The 19,664-nt window shown below is 49.7% G+C and overlaps 1 protein-coding gene across 2 annotated transcripts; it reads left to right on the top strand.

Moving 5' to 3' along the window:
- On the top strand, positions 1-19,664 carry TCHP (trichoplein keratin filament binding). Of its 2 annotated transcripts, XR_548044.2 has the most exons (14): positions 52-215; positions 1,572-1,765; positions 2,285-2,495; positions 3,111-3,167; positions 4,914-4,982; positions 5,688-5,861; positions 6,786-6,898; positions 7,062-7,128; positions 8,387-8,559; positions 9,408-9,489; positions 10,849-11,034; positions 11,609-11,752; positions 13,017-13,644; positions 15,063-19,664. XR_548044.2 is itself a non-coding variant. In XM_008540018.2 (13 exons), the coding sequence occupies exons 2-13, from the start codon at positions 1,572-1,574 to the stop codon at positions 13,047-13,049; spliced, it is 1,503 nt and encodes a 500-aa protein (XP_008538240.2). In that variant the 5' UTR covers positions 1-215; the 3' UTR covers positions 13,050-14,140. The 2 variants fall into 2 exon arrangements, 1 of the variants encoding a protein (XP_008538240.2); XM_008540018.2 differs by lacking the exon at positions 15,063-19,664 and having other exon boundaries at positions 1-215; positions 13,017-14,140.

The raw sequence follows: 19,664 nt of genomic DNA, 5'->3' as shown, positions 1-19,664 counted from the left end.
GGGCGCCAGAGAAAAACCACAGCCTCCTTTCTCGGCGCGTCCGGCGTCGCGGGGGAGGCGGCTTGACCCTCGCGGCGCCCCGTCGCCGGCCCGTCGCCCGGGCAACGAGCGGGGAGACCGCGGGCGTTGGTGCCGCGCCGAGCGGAGGGGCGCTGCGGACGCGCGGGGCGTGGTTGCGGCGTGCGGGAGCTGGGGCCGGCGGGCTCTTCGGAAGTGTGAGTCGGAAGGTTGGGGTCACCCGGGAGCCGGGGCCCGCAGAGCCCGGCCGCAGTCGGCCCCGCGCTGGCGGGAACCCCGGCGGGCTTCCGGGGACGCGAGCGCCCGGCGCCTGGCTCCGGCATCCCGTCCTCACTGTAACGCGCTGTGGGCCTGACGCTTTCCTCTGTGTCCCCTTTCGTCAGTGTGCATGTGAGACTGAGAGTGGGATGCGACTTGTTTAGGGAGCAGGGCCCTTGCAGGTGGCCGATGGGGGACCGGAATCCTAAGTTTCTTGACTCCTGGTGCAAAGATTTATTCACCGGCGGCTTACAGGGCAAGGAAGAAATTCTGCCAAGCCGGCCACAGTCTCAAGACAGATCGTAAACTGGCAGCCTCAGGCTAAACTTGCCCCAAAGCTGCAGATGATTCCCCCTCAGCTCCGGAGGACTGTGAGTTTGAGACTTGAACCCAGGCCTATTGGCTTATTTGGCAGGCGTTCCTTAAGCACTGTCATAGCCAGGCACTGCGTAGATCCTGCAGATGCGGGCAGCTTGTGGGTCAGGGGACAAGATGTCCGGAGTGAGACTGCTCTCTGCATTCATGTCTCCAGTTGTGTCCCCAGGTTGCTTTGTGGCCCAGGCGAATTGATCCTTCTCTCTGGGTGGCAGTTTCTCCATCTGTAAGGTGAGGGATCTGCCCTCCATGTAATCCGGAAGACTTGCAGCTGTGACACCTGGGCTAGGCCCCTTCCCGGCCAAAGCCAGGGCCTGTTGGTGCCAACAGGCAGCCTCTTGCAGTCTACAGAGCCTGGGCCCTGGTCTCTGACGACATGAATTAAGATCCCAGCTTTTTTATTTCCTCTGCTTCCTGGCTTTTTGATCTTGGGCAAGTCACTTTGCCTCTTTGAACTTAAGTTTCCTCACCTGCCAAATAATGGGGTGGTTGTAACAATGAAAAAGGTCACAGATGTCAAGAGTTTGGCACATATACATGTTCCTTAAATTGTTATCCCTGTTACTTTAAACAGAGCATCCAAGGCCCCGGTGTGCTTGGTCCAGCGTTGCTAGGACTGGTTCCCTGTCTCGGTCTGCAGTGCCCTTGATGATGTCTGGCCCATAGCTGAGTGCGGTCCAGCCTTATTTAAACCGACGCTTTGCAACCCTGATGGCAAATCATTTTAAAAATGCTCATGCTTGGGGCCCTCACTAAGACTTGTTTGATTTAGTTGGTCTGGAGTAGGGCCCAGGCTCCACCAGGAGATTCCAGTGTGCAGCCAGGCGGGGAGGACCACTTGTGAAAGGGATGAGGCCAAGCTTGTGAGGGTTCCTGGGGTTGCAGCGGGCTCATTTTCCTACCATTGCTTTTCTCCTCAGATGGCACTCCCCACGCTGCCCTCCTACTGGTGCAGCCGGAGGCTCCTGGATCAGCAGATGTCACGACAGCGACAGCGAGAGCAGGAGGCCCGGCTTCGGCAGCAGTGGGACCAGAACAGCCGCTACTTCAGGGTGTCTGACCTCTGCAGCTCCAAACAGGCAGAATGGAGCTCCAAGACCTCCTACCAGCGGAGGTAACTGTGTGGTGACCGCGACTGGACGGAGCTGGGGTCCACCTGGTGGCAGGGGATGTGGCCTTAAGGACCTGGGGAGAGGGGCTTGACAGTATGTTTTCTGGAGGGGTTTGCTGGACAGCATGGATTAGCTGCATGGTGCTTTTCCAACTGGAAATTGAAAAAAAGGTAATCAGTGAAGTAATACTTTTGCAATGAAAAAGAAAACAAGGAGAAGTGTATGTAGAATCCGGAAGTCTCCTTGTAACCCCACAACTCCAGAGAGAACCACAATTAACAGTCTGATGCATGTCCTCTCCTACTTTTTCCCATTTGTGTGTCTATAAACATATACAAATATAAAACAAGATTCTCTAACGCATGGTGTTCTGTGACCTGCCCTCTTCACTTTGGTTGGAGGACACCCTTCCGTGTCAGCGTGTTATGTCCGCCTCAGCCTCTTTTACCCACACAGCAGAGCAGAGCGTTCCACGTGTGGCTGTAACATGATTCACTTATGGCGGGCTCCTCCTCCCCCAGCATGCATGCCTATCAGCGTGAGAAGATGAAGGAGGAGAAGAGGAAGCGTCTGGAGGCCAGGCGGGAGAGGCTCAGGCAGCTTCTGCTGGAGGAGCAGGACTTGCTGGCCAGAGAACTGGAGGAGCTGAGGCTGAGCATGAACTCGCGGGAGAGAAGGATCCGGGAGCAGCACGGGAATCTGAAGTCCGCCCGAGAAGAGCAAAGGAAACTGGTAACTTCTCACAGCCCATTAGGAGGCTGTGGAGCAGGAGCTTGCCCAGCCCGTCAGGGTGGTGCATGCGGGCTCACCCTTGGGCGTTCTGGTCAGATGAGATGGCAGTAACTCTAGAGCCAGCCGGGAAAAGTGCCCACTCTAAGTTGTTCTCCACTTGTGTTTTGCACAAGTCATTGCTATTCTCTTTGGCCCCTTAAATCATTACATCTGAGTTCTTTTTCTTTATTTGAGTTCTATGGTCCCATAAAGCCCTGGGACTAAGGTATTTTATCTTCCAACGTAGTTGTGTGGAATGGTGAGCCCCAGTCTGTGTTTTTAAGCCTGCTGTGTGTTTCAAAGCAGATCTGTAGCTTCTCGGACCCATCTGTAGCCTCAGATTTTGGCCCCCATCATCACCATCGTGGAGTCATTTGTCAGTGCCATCCAGTTCCGCTCAGGCGTCTGGCTCCCAGAGCCGTGGGGGCAGGCGGTCAGGAGGTTCGAAGGGCAGGTGCAGTGGCAGCGTGCCAGCAGAGGAGCTCTGAGCCTGAGCCGACTCTCTTGTGGGTTCTCGAGAATGTGAGTGGATTTGAAGAGCAACGTCAGCCTTCCCTCTTTGTGTTTTCTTGACAGATTGCCGAACAACTTTTGTATGAACACTGGAAAAAGAATGACCCCAAACTTCGAGAGGTGAAAACCAAGGAGACCCCTCCGTTGATTTGCCTAAGTAGATGAAATCATTTTACCATGCTTGCTTTAAACGTGCATCTTGTGCTGGGGTGAAACAGAGGAGGGAACATTTCAGCCCCCTGAAAAGAGCACCACGCAGAAGATCTGGTTCATTCGGTTGTTTAACTCCTGTTTACTGAACTTCTGCTGCACCGTCCACCGTGTGGGCGCGTGGAGATCAGAGGTCGTCCCCACTCTTAAGGAGCTCACGGTCCGGTAGGGGAAGAGTGGGCAGCTTGTTACAGTGCAGCATGCACGGTGCTGGGCAGGCCCGGGAAGATGGGCATCAGGGCAGTGCACCCAGCTCAGTTGGAGGTCAGGGGACATCCCAGAGGAGTTGCTGGGGTGGAGGAGTTTGGAAGGACATGGGGTGTTAACTTGATGGTGTAGAGGTGAGGAAAGGACATTCTAGATTGAGGCAGCCGTGCAAGAATCAGGTCTGAGTCACTCGAGCAGAGCGAGTCCAGGGAGCTACAAGTGGCTGGGGAGCTAGGACATCAGATAGGGAGGGTGTCCCCAGGAGGTGAGGCTGGTGAGGCAGATGGGGCCAGATGTCAGCAGCCTGGTGGGCCTTTCCCTGGAAGCACTGGGGAGTGCCTGATGGTGTTATGAAGCCGGGGCATGGGATTCCAGCTGCATTTTGAGCAGCAGCTCTGGCAGCAGTGTCGAGGTGGGTGGGAAGAGGTGATGCTAGTTGAGGGCAGCTGCAGCGGCCCACGTGAGTGATGGTGGGGCCTGAACTGGGGTGGCAGGAGAAAGGACAGATCTGTAGGACCTGGAGGTAGGGGGAGAGAGGGGGCATTGTGGTTTAGGTGCCATCATTCAGTGGAGATTGGGCCAGAGGGAGCTAATCCCATCACTGATCTCATTAGCTTATTTCAGCTAACAGCTTGTGTGTGCGTTTGGTGGTGGTAATTTACATATTCATAATTCCATGTGGAGATGGCCAGTCTCTGAGCAATGGAGCCATCCAGGGGCTCCGGAGCCTTGTGCAGTTAGCACCAAACTGTGGGAGGACTTTCCCTGGCTATTGGTTGGCCTACGGGGTCCTCCAAAGTCCTTTACTCTGAAAAGTTTATTCAGAACATTCAAGTTAGTTGCAAATGTTCATATTTGTAAGTTGAGAAAGAAAACTTAAACTTGTATAAACAATTTCCTGAACAAAAGCTTTATTGGACAAAGTATTGCAATTCATTTTCTGATCCAAAAGATTCTCTAAACCCAGATCTCTTATTAATAACCCCAAACTTGTTGCATCGAGTAGAGCATGCATCTTTTGATACAGGGAGGTGGTGTTTTCCCAGCTGCTGCTTTGCAGAGGAAGTGTTGGGGAGCCAGGCAGGGGTTGAGTCTGCCCTCACCCGGCTTCTGCGGCCCTGGGCCTGGCGTGCTTTAGGCTGACCAGGTGGCCTTTGAGGTTGTGGTTCCATTTCAGTGTCTGCTGAGCTGTCCCTGCACAACCCCAAGGGGACTTGACTTTGTTCCAGCTCGTGAGACTAGAACTGCCTGCTCCCGTGGTTTTCTAGTTGACTTGCATTCAGACTTATGTATGTTAGGGTCACCGTGTGCTTCTAAGACCCCGGGGCCACTCTGAGTGCTCACAAGGGAAGTCATGGTCACGTTCTGGTGCATGGCGCTGTGCTCCACGGGGAATATCTGTCAGAGGGCCAGTGAGGAAGTTAATACTCTGCCCCTTCTCATCCTCAGATTGAATCGGACCTTCACAAGAAGCATGTGATAAACTCTTGGGAAACGCAGAAAGAAGAAAAAAAACAGGTGTGGCCTGCGACTCTGGAAATAGTCCCACGTGCTATGGTGGGAGACTGTCTCCATGTCTTTGAATTGTTTCTTGTCTTTAATGTTAATGAGGCCAATCCAGGCATAGACTCTTCCTCAGTTTACTTAAGCCATGTTAAACCTGAACGTGTGTTGCTCTTACATGTACTAGAATCCTGTGTGATCGTTCCCAGGGCAGAATAAGACCAGGTGACCGGGGCTGGTCGATGGTAGTTGGAACGTGTGTCTTAAAGGGCGTTTTTGTTGCTGGAAGTCTCTTTTGCTATAATTTGCCTCATAAACGCTCAACCTTGGCTTACAGCAGCACCTCTGGGGGTCAAAGGCACACCTCCATAACTCATCGCTTTGCGTCCGGGTTCATCTGGGGCAGGCGTTCGTTGAACTGCAGAAGGGGAAGCAGGCTTGCCCTTCTTGAGCCCTTCCTCTGTGCCAGGCATGTGCTGAGGACTCGCCCAGCTTCATCTCTAAGGGAGGCATCACTGGCACGGTTCCCACAGTGATAACCAAGCCCAGGGAGATGCCCCCTCACCCAGGGTCACACTGCTGATCAGTGGCACGGCCTACTCTGGTGTAGACACGTTGGAATAAGGAACTGGGCCCTGGGGCCTGCGGAACGCAGCGGGAGCTGGGTCTTTGCTGGCTGCATGTTGTAGATACTGACCTGGGTTCGTTTGGCCTGTGTAGCAAGAAGCCACAGAAGGGGAAGAGAGGAAGCGGTATGAAAATGAATATGAAACGGCGCGAAGGGAGGCACTGGAACGGATGAAAGCAGAAGAGGAGAGGAGGCAGCTGGAGGGCAAGCTGCAGGCTGAGGCGCTGCTCCGGCAGATGGAGGAGCTGAAGGTGAAGGAGATGGAGGTGAGGGTGAGACCCCGGGCCCCGTGGCCTCCTCTCGTGTGGCCACTTGTTGCTATAAAACGGGCATTTTAACGCTGCTCTAAAGACATCCTCTCGGGGAGAGGTGAGTCTAAGAGATGCAGCAGCACTGGGTTCTCCCTTCTGATAGGTATTTCCATCTCTGGTCTTTGCACACTCCTGGGTTGTATGCCCAGCTTCTAGAACGTTAACACTATGGAGATAATACCTGCTCTTGTAGGTGTGTTTAGAGATCTGCTGTCTGAGAGCCGTCTTAGGACTTGGATTTTCCGGGGTACTAAGTAGACTGGATTTAGTCTGATGTTCTAGCACACAGCTCTCCCCAGCCCTCAGGTTTTGGGTCTTAAGGCATCAACTGGGAGGATCTTTGGTCCAGGAGGCTCTTTTGCAAATACTGTGCAGTTTCCCTGCAGGGGCTGGACTTCCCGTTCAGAGGAGGGGAGCACTCCCCTTCCCGCAGCCTGAATGATTCAAGAACTAGATCCTTAGTGCCCACTACTTATTCTAGGTGCTGAGTGAGCACTGGGCCGGGTGTTAGAGACACCACTGTGAGCAGGATCCACTTTCCTGGCCCTCACAGCAGGAGCAGTGTCAGGTCGGGGAGACATGTTAAATTACAAGAAAGCATGGACCACTACAGGCTCCTGTGGGAGCACGGAGCATGGGGCTCGTCCTTGTCCGCAGGGTTGGGAAAGGCTCTTGCAGAAAATGACTCTGCTGAGATGGGACAAATGAGTGAGTTAAGCTGGGCCCAGGGGCTCAGATCCCAGAGGTGGGAGGGGATTATGATCACCAGGTGGCCGGGCCAGGCGTTGGTGCAAAGTGCCTGCTGAAAATGGACATGAGGAAGGAAGGAAGCTCTGATTCTCCTGACCTGTGTTGGGTTCACTCTCGTTGTAACCACAGGCCACCAAACTGAAGAAGGAGCAGGAGAATCTGTTGAAGCAGCGGTGGGAGCTGGAGAGGCTGGAGGCAGAGAGGAAGCAGATGGCAGCGCTCCGGCAGAAGGCGGAGCTGGGGTGTGTGTGAGAAGGGGGCTCCCTCGGCCGGGCTGCCTGCTTTCTCAGCCTTGCGTTGGCGCCCCTGAAGCCGTAGAGGACACAGGCTGTAGTAAGGAGTGGTCAAACCTCACTCACTTCTTTGTGAGACACTGAAGGCAACCTATATTTTGCTCATTTTTAGACGCTTTTTGAGACATCAGTATAATGTGCAGCTCAATAGACGAACACAGCAGGTCCAAGAGGAGCTGGTAAGTCTGAAGAGGCAGCCTGGCATTTCTTTCTCTCTCTTTTGAAAAACACGTTTCCATTGCTCTGTAATGCGCGCGTCCTGGTACGAACAAAACCACAAAGTGAGATTCTGCTTGAGCAGCTGGCAACCCCCGTGCTCCCCCGAGCTGTCCGTCTTGGTGTGTGTCCGTGTAGACCCACGTGCAGACACACACGGGGAGGTGGTGTTTTGTTTTGTTTGTAAATGTGCTTGGAGTGGCGCTCTCAGCATACGCACCCGACGGTGAGCCTCCAACTCCAAGATCACAGACGCGGGCTGAGCTTGTTCTTCACTGGCTGCCCAGTGTCTGTGTCAGGTGTATCGATGGCTCCCTGGCTGCAGCAGGCTGAGGAGAGGGTGCGAACAGAGCTGTTCTCCTCCACCCTGCCTGTGGCCGTCAGCCCTGCTTGGGTGGCAGTGCCACTGCCACTGCTCCGTCCTTCTGTCGTTCAGCCTTCCCCGGGTACATCCTCCCATCGCCAGGCCTCCAGAGCCCCACATTCATTTACAGCGTTCCGCTGTATGGCATCCATAACAGCCAGTTCCCTGCTCCTGGGCATTGGGGTTGTTTCCGGTTTTTCCCTCTTACCTAACAGCCGCAGGGAGAGTTTCATGCACATATCTTGGTGCGTTTGTGTCTCTGTCATCTATGTTCTTATACATGGAATTGCTGCCAAACTGGCTTCTAAAAATCTGTGTCACCACACGTGTCTGAGGGCAGGGACACACCTGTGGTGGCAGAGGGGCCTTCCTTTAGGCAGAGAAGAGCTCCTGGGCCTCTGCAGGGTGGTTTTATTTTTTATTTTTGTTTTTTAATTTTTTTGAGGAAGATCAGCCCTGAGCTAACATCTCCTGCCATTCCTCCTCTTTCTTGCTGAGGAATACTGGCCCTGAGCTAACATCCATGCCCATCTTCCTCTATATGTGGGATGCCTGCCACAGCATGGCTTGACAAGCAGTGTGTAGGTCCACCCCCAGGATCCAAACCGGCAAACCCGGGCTGCCCAAGGGGAACGTGCAAGCTTAACTGCTAACGCTACTGGGCCAGCGCCAGGGTCATTTAAAACCATCCCTAGGTGATTCCACCCTGACTTTTTGGAAACATCCCAACGTCTTCCCATCTTTCTGTGGAGAACATTTGGAAGCATCATGAGTGTCTCCAGCAGGAGCGGGAGGCTGTGGCTGCAGAAGGGCGGGCTCCACACCACACCCACCGTGCCTCCTCCTCCTTCCTCTAGGAGGCAGACAAGCGCATCCTGCAGGCTCTGCTCGAGAAGGAGGATGAGAACCAGCGTGCGCACTTGGCCCGGCGGGAGCAGGCCCTGGCTGACGTGGCGTGGATGAAGCAGGTCATCGAGGAGCAGCTGCAGCTGGAGAGGGAGCGGGAGGCAGAGCTGCAGATGCTGTTGAGGTGAGAGGCGGCAGCTCTCTGGGCCAGACACTCCCGGCCCCTCCTCTGGTACCTTGGATCCCGCGGGCACTGTGAGGGCCGCCTGTTGTTATTGAAACACCTGTCCATGTTAATCAGTCCATCATCCATGTGGAGCACATCTTTGCTGATGGACTTGGCTTGTAGGGGTGTTTCCTTTAGGTTATTTAAGGTGGAAATCATTAGGGTTTAGAGTAAGGATCTGTTCATCTAAAATCTTAAATTTGAAAGGAGATTGTTATACATTATGGAAATGTTGAATGCTTCTTAGGTCTGTATAAATGGGTCTGGATCCTAAAAATCTAGTAGATTGAAATAATCGAATAACAGGTAACACTTATTAAGCACCTATTGTGTGCCAAACACTGCGTTAAGATAATCCTGATCTTATTTAATCCTGACCTCCAGCCAAGTGGTAGGTCACAGAGAGTGGAGGAGGTCACTCACTTGCTCTAGGCCACAGGGCGATCTGGCAGTGACCCCAGGAGCAAGGTGACAGAGCTCAGGCACCAGCAGTGCTCCTCTCCCCGTCCAGGGTCCTGAGGGTGTCATTTACCTCAGCGTTGAAATGGCCTGGGTGCAAGTCTTCACAAGGGCTCTGTGTAAGGAGTATCGAGGAAGGGGAGTTAAAGTGTCTCCTGTAGTAACGCTTTCTGTGCAGCTGTCCGTGATTGTAATCCGGTAAAAGTCTGTGTGGAGAACTCTGCTTGAAGGTCGGCCCCCAGAAGATGTCTGCTGCCTCGTGCTGTGGAACCCTGTTGGTTCTTTCGTCCTCTTCTGCCATGGGTGGTGGCAAGGAGCCTGCTGTCAGCCGCTTTGTGTCTCCCCAGGGAGGAGGCCAAGGAGATGTGGGAAAAGAGAGAGGCAGAGTGGGCCCGAGAGAGGAGCGCGCGGGACAGACTGATGAGCGAGGTAATCCGGGCTGCGACAGGCGTGCGTGTGCTGGCTGGTCCCCGGGCAGGGGTCTGGGAGTTAGCGGCCACACACTGACCCCGCCAAATGTTCTGCTTATTTCAAATGGACTTTTAATATCATTATAAAAGTAATGTAAGCTTATTAGAAAAAATTCAGGAGTACAGAAAAGTGAGAATAAAATTCACGCAGACCCCGTAGTCTCCATAGCCGCGATCACTCTTTCCTTCTGTCTTCTGTTTCCACGCGTACTGTTTTTCTCCATGTTTTTATTATACTGTGCTATTGGATTTCACGCATTCTAACACACTGTCACCTCTTCTTTGTGAATACCGCTTTGATGGCTGCATAACATATCACCACATGGGTATGCTCTAGTTTGTTTATTCCACCCCCCTCTTGTGACTATTCTGTTTTTTCCCTAATTTTGAGCCACTGTAAGAAACACTGCAGTGAACCTCTTGGTGCATAAGGCTTCTCCATATTTAGGATTTTTTTTTCTTGGGGTGCGTAACCAGAAGTGGACTAAAAATCATAGCTGTTCTATTTGTCAGTATTTAAGTAATGCATATAAGAAACACCCCAATTAAAAGGGAGTCTTTTGGGGGAAAAGTCTTCATTATCCATGTATTGAAAGTTATCTTAAAGAGGTCTGAAATGGAAATATACTTTGTGCATGTCAGTATGCTACATTCTGGAATCCGTGGCAGTCGGGTCCCAATTAGTGCTTTTTCACTTTTGTGAACACCAGATATTCTCCAGTATCTTCTGATTTTCCCCATTTAAAATGTTCCTCCTGTTGTAGCCGCTTTTCGTGTTCCCTCCAGAGAGTGTAACTGTTGGGTGCGGCAGGTGGCTTCCAGCCGTTCCTGGTTCCTGAGTGCTGACCGGAGTCTGGGCTGGTGGTGGGCTGTGACCCTGCTTCACACGCAGCAGGTTCTGCTGCTCTGAGCAGTCAGTTTAAATCCAGAAGGTGGGGGGATGACGCAGCCTCTCCTGCTGTCCTCTGGCTGGCTGAGGCTTCTTTCTAGGACCTCCTGATAGGAGTGGGAGTCACCTTTACTATTCTGTGCCCTCGGGGAGGGATCCATCCCTGCCTCCTGACTTGTGGGCTCAGCTGTCCCTCCGTAACACACCACCTGCATAGATTTGTGTGTGCTGGCCGTGGGTGGGAAACGGAGCCCACGTTGTTTTGACTGAGTCCTGTAGTCTGGGCTTGCCTTCGTCGGGCGTATTTAGGCCTGAGGCTGAGGATTAGCTGGGTCTTGGTGTAGCTCCAGCTGCAGCCTGTTCACGGCTGCTAGAACAGGTGCCTGTTAGTGTTAAAATAAAATCTCTCTTGATTTCTGCTGAGGATAGGTTCTGACAGGGAGACAACAACAAATACAAGAAAAGATTGAACAAAACCGACGGGCGCAAGAGGAATCCCTAAGACACAGGGAGCACCTTATTCAAAACCTTGAGGAGGCAAGAGAGTCAGCTCGCCGTGAGAAGGAGGAGAGTGAAGAACTGAAATCGGCCAGGAGACAGGAGCTGGAAGCCCAGGTGGGGCTAAGCCCGCGGGTGGGGTCGGCCTCCGCAAGGGGAGGGAGAGCTGCCGGCAGCAGGCCTCATCACGGCCCAGCACTCAGAGACCCTTGACTGACTTCACAGCCTGGCACTAGGCCCTTGTCCAGGACGCCCGCCTTTGAGAGCTCAGAGCGTCCCTGTTCCAGCTGGAACCCTGAGTCTCCGGACTCTATGCAGTGCAGACTCCAGCTCCCCTGTCACACAGGGCGCAGGCTGTCGTGACCGGGCAGCATCTCTTTTTCCTGTCTGCATCTGTAAGCATTGGGCTCACTGGGCCACAGGTCTGTTTATTCAATTCAGTACCTGATGTGTAAGACACAGTCTTCTTCCAAACACGTGGCCACATCGAGAGCTGTCTGCAAGGTCCATATGACCACACACGGAACGTTTCCAACACTGCAAATGCCCTTCCTGTTTATTGGCACCTGCCATCACTATTACGTAGCTCTGACTCTCCAGCCAGGGTAGACCACAGGCTCTCCCTCCTGATGAGAGGCAGGGCTCTGCCCCAGGGGCTTTGTCTCGGGGTGACTTTGCTCTTGGTGCCCAGGTCGCAGAGCGCCAGCTGCAGGCGTGGGAAGCAGACCAGCAGGAGGAGGAGGAGGAAGAGGAGGCCAGGCAGGCAGAGCAGCTCACCGACGCCCTGCTGCAGCAGGAGGCGAAGACGATGGCCCAGCAGGGCTACCGGCCCAAGGTAGGGAGCCTGCAGGTGACGGGCCACCAGCCGAGCCACTCAGCCTGGCCCCTGCTCTTCCAGGCCCGTTCACAGCCCTGTGCTCAGCTCTGCTTCCCAGCCAGCTCGGATTCTTCCTGGCTCCTCTTCTCCTGTATTTCTCCTTTCTCGACTAGTGGGGAACTTCAGCACGGGCCCCTTGTTGGGCCTCAAATGGCCTTTGAGGTGATCTTGTGCTGGCTCCTGCCACTGCAGCCCAAAGGCTGAGGTCCTGACTGCTGAGTTGTGTACCTGTCGACCCCATTTGGGACAAAGGGCAATCTAAGAAGAGCTTTGGCACAGCTGGCCAGAGGTGAAGGAGCAGAGGTACTAGGTCCTCACTGTCTAGGCAGCGCAGCCCAGGTGAACAGGGGGCCTGGTTCCCTTCCTCTCCTCCTCTGGCACCTCCAGCTGCCCTCTCTGTTGTCTGATCCTCTCCTTCCATCTTTCTCTGTCTCTTGAAGTACTTTGAGTGACCCCTTGTGCAGGGCACTTTGGGGAGCACAGAGAAGCAAAGGTTGTCACTCCTGCTCCGAGGAAGCTGATGACTAATGCACCTGGGAACTGACCGAGGGCCCAGCAGGCATGTGGCCCCGCCCCTCCTTTACCAGGGCCCCTCTGGCCACCCTGGCGCTCCCAAGTGCTGCAAGAGAAAGGGGCTGGCTCTTCTGTGGTCGGATCACTCTGGGAAGCCAGTGAAACAAACAGAGCTGGTACTACACCTGCTGCAGCACGTTACTGTCCCAACTGGCCGGGCTCTCGAGGTGCAGGGAACAGCATTTTCTACACTCACTTGAGCATGGATCAGTGAGTGTCACAGGGAGTGTGAAAAAGTTACTTGGGGCTGGTACTTAAAAAAAAAAAAAACAAGTCAGAGGCTGGCCCGGTGGCGCAGCAGTTAAGTTCGCATGTTCTGCTTTGGCAGCCCGGGGTTCACCAGTTCGGATCCTGGGTGTGGACATGGCGCCGCTTGGCAAGCCATGCTGTGGTAGGCGTCCCACATGTAAAGTAGAGGAAGATGGGCATGATGTTAGCTCAGGGCCAGTCTTCCTTAGCAAAAAGAGGAGGATTGGCAGCAGATGTTAGTCACAAGGTGCCTCATATATGGCTTAGGGTCAAAGCTTTCTCAGCTCTAAATGAAAACAGCCATTTACATTGTGGTTTGAGCTCTTTCTTAAAATGGGATTAATTCCCAAAGCTCCAGAGACTGCTGATCTGATCAGTCTTACGATTTTTCTTTCCTCAGCCTTACGGACATCCCAGAATTGCCTGGAACTGACTTCGCTGGTACTGTAAGCGCAGCACGCAAGGATGCCGAGACCTTTGATATGCAGCCGCGGTTTTAGTGTCCCATTCTAGTGTTCAGGTCACTGTGGACTAGTTCAGCTAGCCTGTTCAGGTCCATGACTAAACGGAGCCAGGGTGTGGCCAGACTTGGAGGAGTCGTGGATGTGCAGCACCCAGCTGGAGGCCCTTTCCTGCCTTCTTATCCAAGAGAGGGGCTTTTCTAGTCACACGCTGACGGTGCTGTCACACAGTCATGTAATATATTTATAAATAATGTAAGAGTCTAAATCAGTGCCAGAAGTTACAAGTTTTATTCCAGAGATACAGTTTCTTGTCATCTTACCCTAATCGTCAACCTCCAGTGAAGATCCAGCTAGAGATAAGAGGGAAGTTTTTCACTTTTTAAAATTGCCATTTAACTGTAACGGTTCTATTGAAAAACTCGTAAGTCTTGGCGCAGTTTATTTCAGGGTTTACTAATCTAGTGGTCCCAAAAGGATCACTTCTTGTTTTCTAGAAGAGAAGAACTAGAAGCCCTGAGACAGTGTGATGTGGGCTCTGGACGCTTTCTGGAAAGGTGGTGAGAAGTGAGTCTTTCCTCCTTTTGGAGCATTTAGGTAGAATTTCCATAGAGCACTGTGTGTAGGGGGGAGTGATCCCAACCTGTATGTTACTGAGCCTCGAAGGTCACTTGGATGGCTGGCCTTTCAGTGTGACCCTCCGGACCTCTGCTGTCTTGGGAAGGTCTCAGCTACAAGCAGCCTTCCTGGATTTATGTGCCCAGAGGAAGGGGCATTGAACCTGAAGAAACTAGATCAGACTCAGCCACAGATCAGCCAAAAATTTCTCTTCCCACTGTTGATCAGTGGGATATAGTTCTAGATTAATCTCTACAAATAGCTACAAGTTCCTTGCAGCAATAATCGTATTTTTATGACTTGTATTTTTTATATTCTCCCTCTGAGGTTTCAGTTTTCACTATATTGTGTTCTAGATTTCATATCTCAGTAAATTACAGCTAATTACAGGGCTATGTTCCATGGTTATTAAAAACCAGTTTATTAAAAATTCCTGTGTCTAAGAGCTGCCTTGCCTTTCATTTCAATGTGCTATAAAAACGAACTGAGCTGCACACTGCATCCTTACTCAGTTTTCATTTTCTTGCCTTGAATTTCGTTGGATCCGATCCCCTGAGCACCACTTTCCTTGTACATGCTCCTGTTTACTTCCCGGTTCTGACATTCTTATTTGTGGAATAGAGTTCTGGTTTGATGGCATTGCTTCCAGGCTTGTTACTGATGCTTTTATTAATTGCTGCAAAGTGGGTTGTGTAGAATGATAGATTTTGGCCGATTTAATCGACAGCTCCTACAGGTGTGGATATTTTCTATGACTGGTCGCATTTTCTAGATTATATTCATTTTTCTTTGGGAAATGGTGTTGTCTCTCCTTTCATTTCCACTGGAGTCTCTTCTGATTCCCACGGGGAATTATTAGCGGCCATATATTGTCTTAGCTCCAGCACAGAATCAATGTGGACAGCATGCCTGGTAAATAGGCACTCAAATGTTTACTGAACATTTTTTATTTCTTTGGATTTCTTGTTTTTGAGGCCTGCTGGTAATCTTCCTTATTGGCATTAAAAATTTTATTACATTGGTTCTCTACTCTCATTTACTTAAATGTTTCCTCTCTAATCTGGGCTAAAATATTTGTTTCTAAATTTTCAGCTCCCACTGTCTTCCTATTTCTGGTTTGGCACATACTCCTCATACCTCATATATAGTTTGATTGTGTTGTGATTATATATATGTATATTGGTTTTATTGTTTTTAAGCACCTTTTTCTACTTACTGTAAAATTAATGATTTATAGATTATTCTTCAGCGTACTCTTATATAAAGTTCAATTCCATTAGAACAGATGGTGTTGAAGCCACTACTAACATAAAAGATTCTTATTTTGTTCTTTCTGTAAACGATTTTTACTCTTTCTGCTCATTCAGCACATACCCTCTCTAGGGAGGATGCAGTGCTGGGCCTGGGGAAGTTGCAGCGCTGAACAAGAACAGTGACAGCAATCAAACCAGCACCCGGACGAGCAGACGTCACTGTCAGGCATGGAGCCAGCTGTCACTCGTGGGACTGAAGGGACCATTTGTGCAATAAGTATAATTCAGTACATCCCTATCTTTTTATGGATATAATGAATATTTTTTCACAATCTGGGTTTGTAGGTAGTTTTCAGTGTTTATAAAATCATTATAATGCTTTCAAAAGCGTTAGCATTAACAGTGCTTGCTGACCTTGATGAAATTTAGCCGTGAAGCCACGTGGAGTCTGAGAGAGTCTGATATTGTAATATCTTCATTTTAGGGGGCATTTACTTTATGACTTAATATTATGACACTCGCAAGTTCTAAAATGTAAAAACAATTACCTCAAAGGATATAAACGTGATATTTTAACTTAATTTTTTTTAGAGCAGTTTTAGGTTCACAGCAAAATTGAGAGGAAGGTACAGAGATTTCCCATATACCTCCTGCCCCCACACATGCGTAGCCTCATTTGTCACCACCATCCCCACTAGAGTGGGACATTCTTTAAATTGATAAACCTACATCGACACATCATAATCACCCAAAGTCCATGGTGTACATTATGGTTCACTCTTGATGTATATTCTGTGCATTTGGACAAATGGACAATGACATGCATCCATCATTATGGTATCATACACCGTATTTTCACTGCCCTAAAAATCCTCTGTGCTCTGCCTATTCGTTCTTCACTCCAACCCCTAACAATCACTGATCTTTTTCATTCTCCTTATTTTCCTTTTCCAGAGTGTCATATACCTGGAATCATACAGTATGCAGCCTTTTCAGATAGGCTTCTTTGACACGGTAATATGCATTTAAGTTTCCTCCATGTCTTTTCATGGCTTGATAGCTCATTTCTTTTTAGTGCTGAATAACATTCCATTGTCTGGATGGACCACACTTTGTTTATCCATTCTCCTACTGAAGGACATCTTGGTTGATTCCTAGTTTTGGCAATTATGAATAATGCTGCTAAAAAGATCTGTGTGCAGATTTTTGTGTGGACATAAGTTTTCAGCTCCTTTAGGTAAATACCAAGGAGTGTGATTGCTGGATCATATGGTGAGAGCATGTTTAGTTTTGTAAGAAACCACTGGAGTTCTTCCAAAGTGGCTGTGCCATGTTGCAGTCCCACCAGCAGTGTGTGAGCGTTCTGGTTGCTCCACATCCTTGCCAGCATTTAGTGTTGTCAGTGGTCCACATTTTGGCCATTCTAATAGGTGTGTGGTAGTATCTCATTTTAATTTGTGTTTTCCTGATGACAAATGATATGGAGCATCTTTTCCTATGCTTATTTGCCATCTGTGTATCTTCTTTGGTGAGGTGTCTGTTAAGGTCTTTGGCCCATTTTTAAAATCAGGTTGCTTGTTTTCTTTCTTTCTTTTTTTTTTTTTAAAGTATGCTTTTTGGTGAGGAAGATTGGCCCTGAGCTAACATCTGTTGCCAATCTTCCTTTTTTTTCCTCCCCAAAGCCCCAGTACATAATTTTATATCCTAGTTGTAAGTCATTCTAGTTCTTCCATGTGGGACGCCGCCACAGCGTGGCTTGACAAGCAGTGTGTAGGTCCACACCCAGGATCTGAACCAGCAAACCCTGGGCTACCGATGCAGAGCATGTGAACTTAACCACTTGGCCACTGGGCTGGCCCCTGCTTGTTTTCTTATTGTTGACTTTTAAGCATCTTTGCATATTATGGATAACAGTCCTTTATTAGATGGGTCTTTTGGCAGATATTTTCTACTTGACCTACTATATTGGCTAGAACTTCTAGTACGGTGTTGAAAAGGAGTGGTGTGAGGGGACATCTTTGCCTTGTACCTGGTCTTAGTGGGAAAGCTTCAAGTTTCTAACCATTAGGTATGATAGTAGCTGTCATTTTTGTGTAGTTTTTTTTTTTCTGGGAAAGATTCACCCTGAGCTAACATCTGTTGCCAGTCTTCCTCTCTCTTTGCCCCAAAAGATGGTCCTTTGAAAAGATCAATAAAATCAATAAGCCTCTAGCCAGGCCAAGAAAAAAAAGAGAGGATACAAATTGCTGGTATCAGAAATGAAGAGGGGACATCACTACAGGTCCCTTAGACATGAAAAGGATAATAAAAGAATACTATGAACAACTCTATGCCCACAAATTTGATAACCTAGATGAAATGGACCAATTCCTTGAAAGACACCATCTGTTAATATTCACACAAGAAGAAATAGACAATCTGAATAGTCCTCTATCTATTGAAGAAATTGAATCATGTTGCTGGCTTGTGCCTCCTGAGACAAACTGAGCATTCTGGCTTATATGTACATTTCTTGCTCCTTCTGGGGTGACAATACAAATGGGGTTCTTTGGGCACTTCTGCAGAGTGACTTGGCCTTTGCCACTTGTAACCTGTGGAGTACCAGCCTTTAGGCCCAGGCCTCTCGTCACCACCCAGGCCCTTCCTAGGTGATGTGAGCCAGGCCTCTGGCTTCCGGCACCATCAACTCCTGGATCTAGTCCAGACTCATATCCACCACCACCTTGACATCTCCACTATATGTCCAAAGGTGCCTCAAACTCTGTGCAGCAAGACTATGAAATGCTCTCTCCTAAACTCCCATATTAGAAAAAACAGCAGCAGCCATCTGGCCCTTCTCCAGTGTGCTCAGATAACTGAACGGCACCATCCATCCTGCCAGCTGCAGGAGCCATGAGCCGAGGGGCACTGAGTCCTGCTGCTTTGACCTCCTGAAATCTCCGAGTCTATCCACTTTGCTCCCTCTCACCACCATCTGTGACGGCTACCACTGTCTTCTGTCTGAAGTCACCCATCCACCTCACTTTTTCCTCCATCCTGCAGTCAGAGATCTTTCACAGACACATACCTGAAGTGGAAATCTTCCACCTTCTTCAGTGGTGTCCCTCTGCACTTAGGACCAAGACTCAAATGCTTTCCTGGCCTACCAGGCCCATACCAGCTGGCCCTCCAGGAGACCCCCATCCCCCGAATGTGCCACACTGCCTCCTGGTCCAGGAAATAGAAGTAACAATCAGATTGGTACAAAGATGTTCCTCACAGTATTATTTACAGAAGCAAAAATTGATAGTGTAGATGTTCAACACTGGGAGGCTGTTTGAATTTGGCATATTATGCAGTGCATTAAAATGAAATCCTTGAAAATTTTTTTAAAACTTCTGGAGAAATGTTCATGCTGTGTTAAAAAGTTCAAAAGCAGTATTTATAATTTCGTTTTTAAGGAAACAAAATGTTACTCTGTGGTTATTTCTAAAGGTTGGGATAATGGGTATTTTTAATTTGGGTGCTTTTTTTTTTTTTTTTTGAGGAAGATTAGCCCTGAGCTAACATCTGCCAATCCTCCTCTTTTTGCTGAGGAAGACTAGCTCTGAGATAACATCCGTACCCATCTTCCTCTACTTCATATGTGGGACGCCTACCACAGTATGGCTTTGCCAAGCAGTGCCATGTCCGCACCTGGGATCCGAACCAGTGAACCCCAGGCTGTTGAAGCAGAATGTGTGCACTTAACTGCTATGCCACCAGGCCGGCCCTGGGTGCTTTTCTATATTTTACAGAGAACACAACCTTTGAAATGAGAGGGAAATGTTATTTAAAAAATAAAGAAAAAGGGGACCCAGCCCCATGGCCTAGTGGTTAAGTTCAGGGCCCTCTGTTTCAGCAGCCCAGGTTTGGTTCCTGGGCCCAGACCTACACCACTCGGTGGCAGCCATGCTGTGGCAGCTACCCATGTACAAAATAGAGGAAGACTGGCACAGATATTAGCTCAAGGCCAATCTTCCTCAAATGAAAAAAAGAAGAAGATTGGCAAAGGATGTTAAAACAAGGTGAATCTTCCTCAGCAAAAAAATAAAAAGGCAAATACTAGAGATAATTAAAACCACCAGATAAGACTAAACTAAACAACTCAGCCTCTGTTCCTTAAGGAGATAATTCCAAAAATTAAGGACCCATTCCAAAATATGGGTGTGGGAGGTTTCTGGTCAGAGCACAGTCCTACGATGGTCTCAGGGGGCCCTCCCCAGGACCTTGGTCACTGAACAACTTAGATGGGTGTTATGCAAAAAGCCAATTTCAGGGGTCATGTGCTGTATGATTCCATTTATATAACTTTCTGGAAAGGACAAAATTATAGAAATGGAGAAGAGATTTGTGGTTGCCAGAGGAGAGAGGGTGATTCTAAGGGGACAGCAGGAGGGAGAAGTCTGGGGAGGCAGCAGGTCTGTATCTTCATTGCGGTGGTGACAGGAACCTACACGTGTGAGAGAACGGCATAGAACTACACACACACAGACAGGAGTGCGTGTACATCTGTGATGTCTGACTCAGGTCTGTGATTGTACCAATATCGTGTCCTGACTGTGGTACTGTACGACAGTGACGTAAGATGTCACCATCGGGGAAACCGAGTGAAGGGCGCAGGGGCCTCTCTACTACTTCTGCAACTATTTTGTGAATCTGTGATTATTTCAAAATAAAACATAATAGTAATCTAGA

This window comes from Equus przewalskii, chromosome 7, assembly GCF_037783145.1.
Source record: "Equus przewalskii isolate Varuska chromosome 7, EquPr2, whole genome shotgun sequence".
Lineage (NCBI taxonomy): Eukaryota > Metazoa > Chordata > Mammalia > Perissodactyla > Equidae > Equus > Equus przewalskii.
The sequence above is the reverse complement of the archived record's forward strand: the minus strand, read 5'-3'. Positions and strand labels throughout refer to the sequence as shown.

Excerpts from the sequence above, each read along its gene's own strand:
- TCHP (XM_008540018.2), top strand. The coding sequence starts at position 1,572 with ATGGCACTCCCCACGCTGCCCTCCTACTGGTGCAGCCGGAGGCTCCTG. Across the intron at positions 4,983-5,687 it reads AGAAAGAAGAAAAAAAACAG|CAAGAAGCCACAGAAGGGGA; the intron begins GTGTGGCCTGCG and ends TGGCCTGTGTAG. Across the intron at positions 11,753-13,016 it reads AGCAGGGCTACCGGCCCAAG|CCTTACGGACATCCCAGAAT; the intron begins GTAGGGAGCCTG and ends TTCTTTCCTCAG.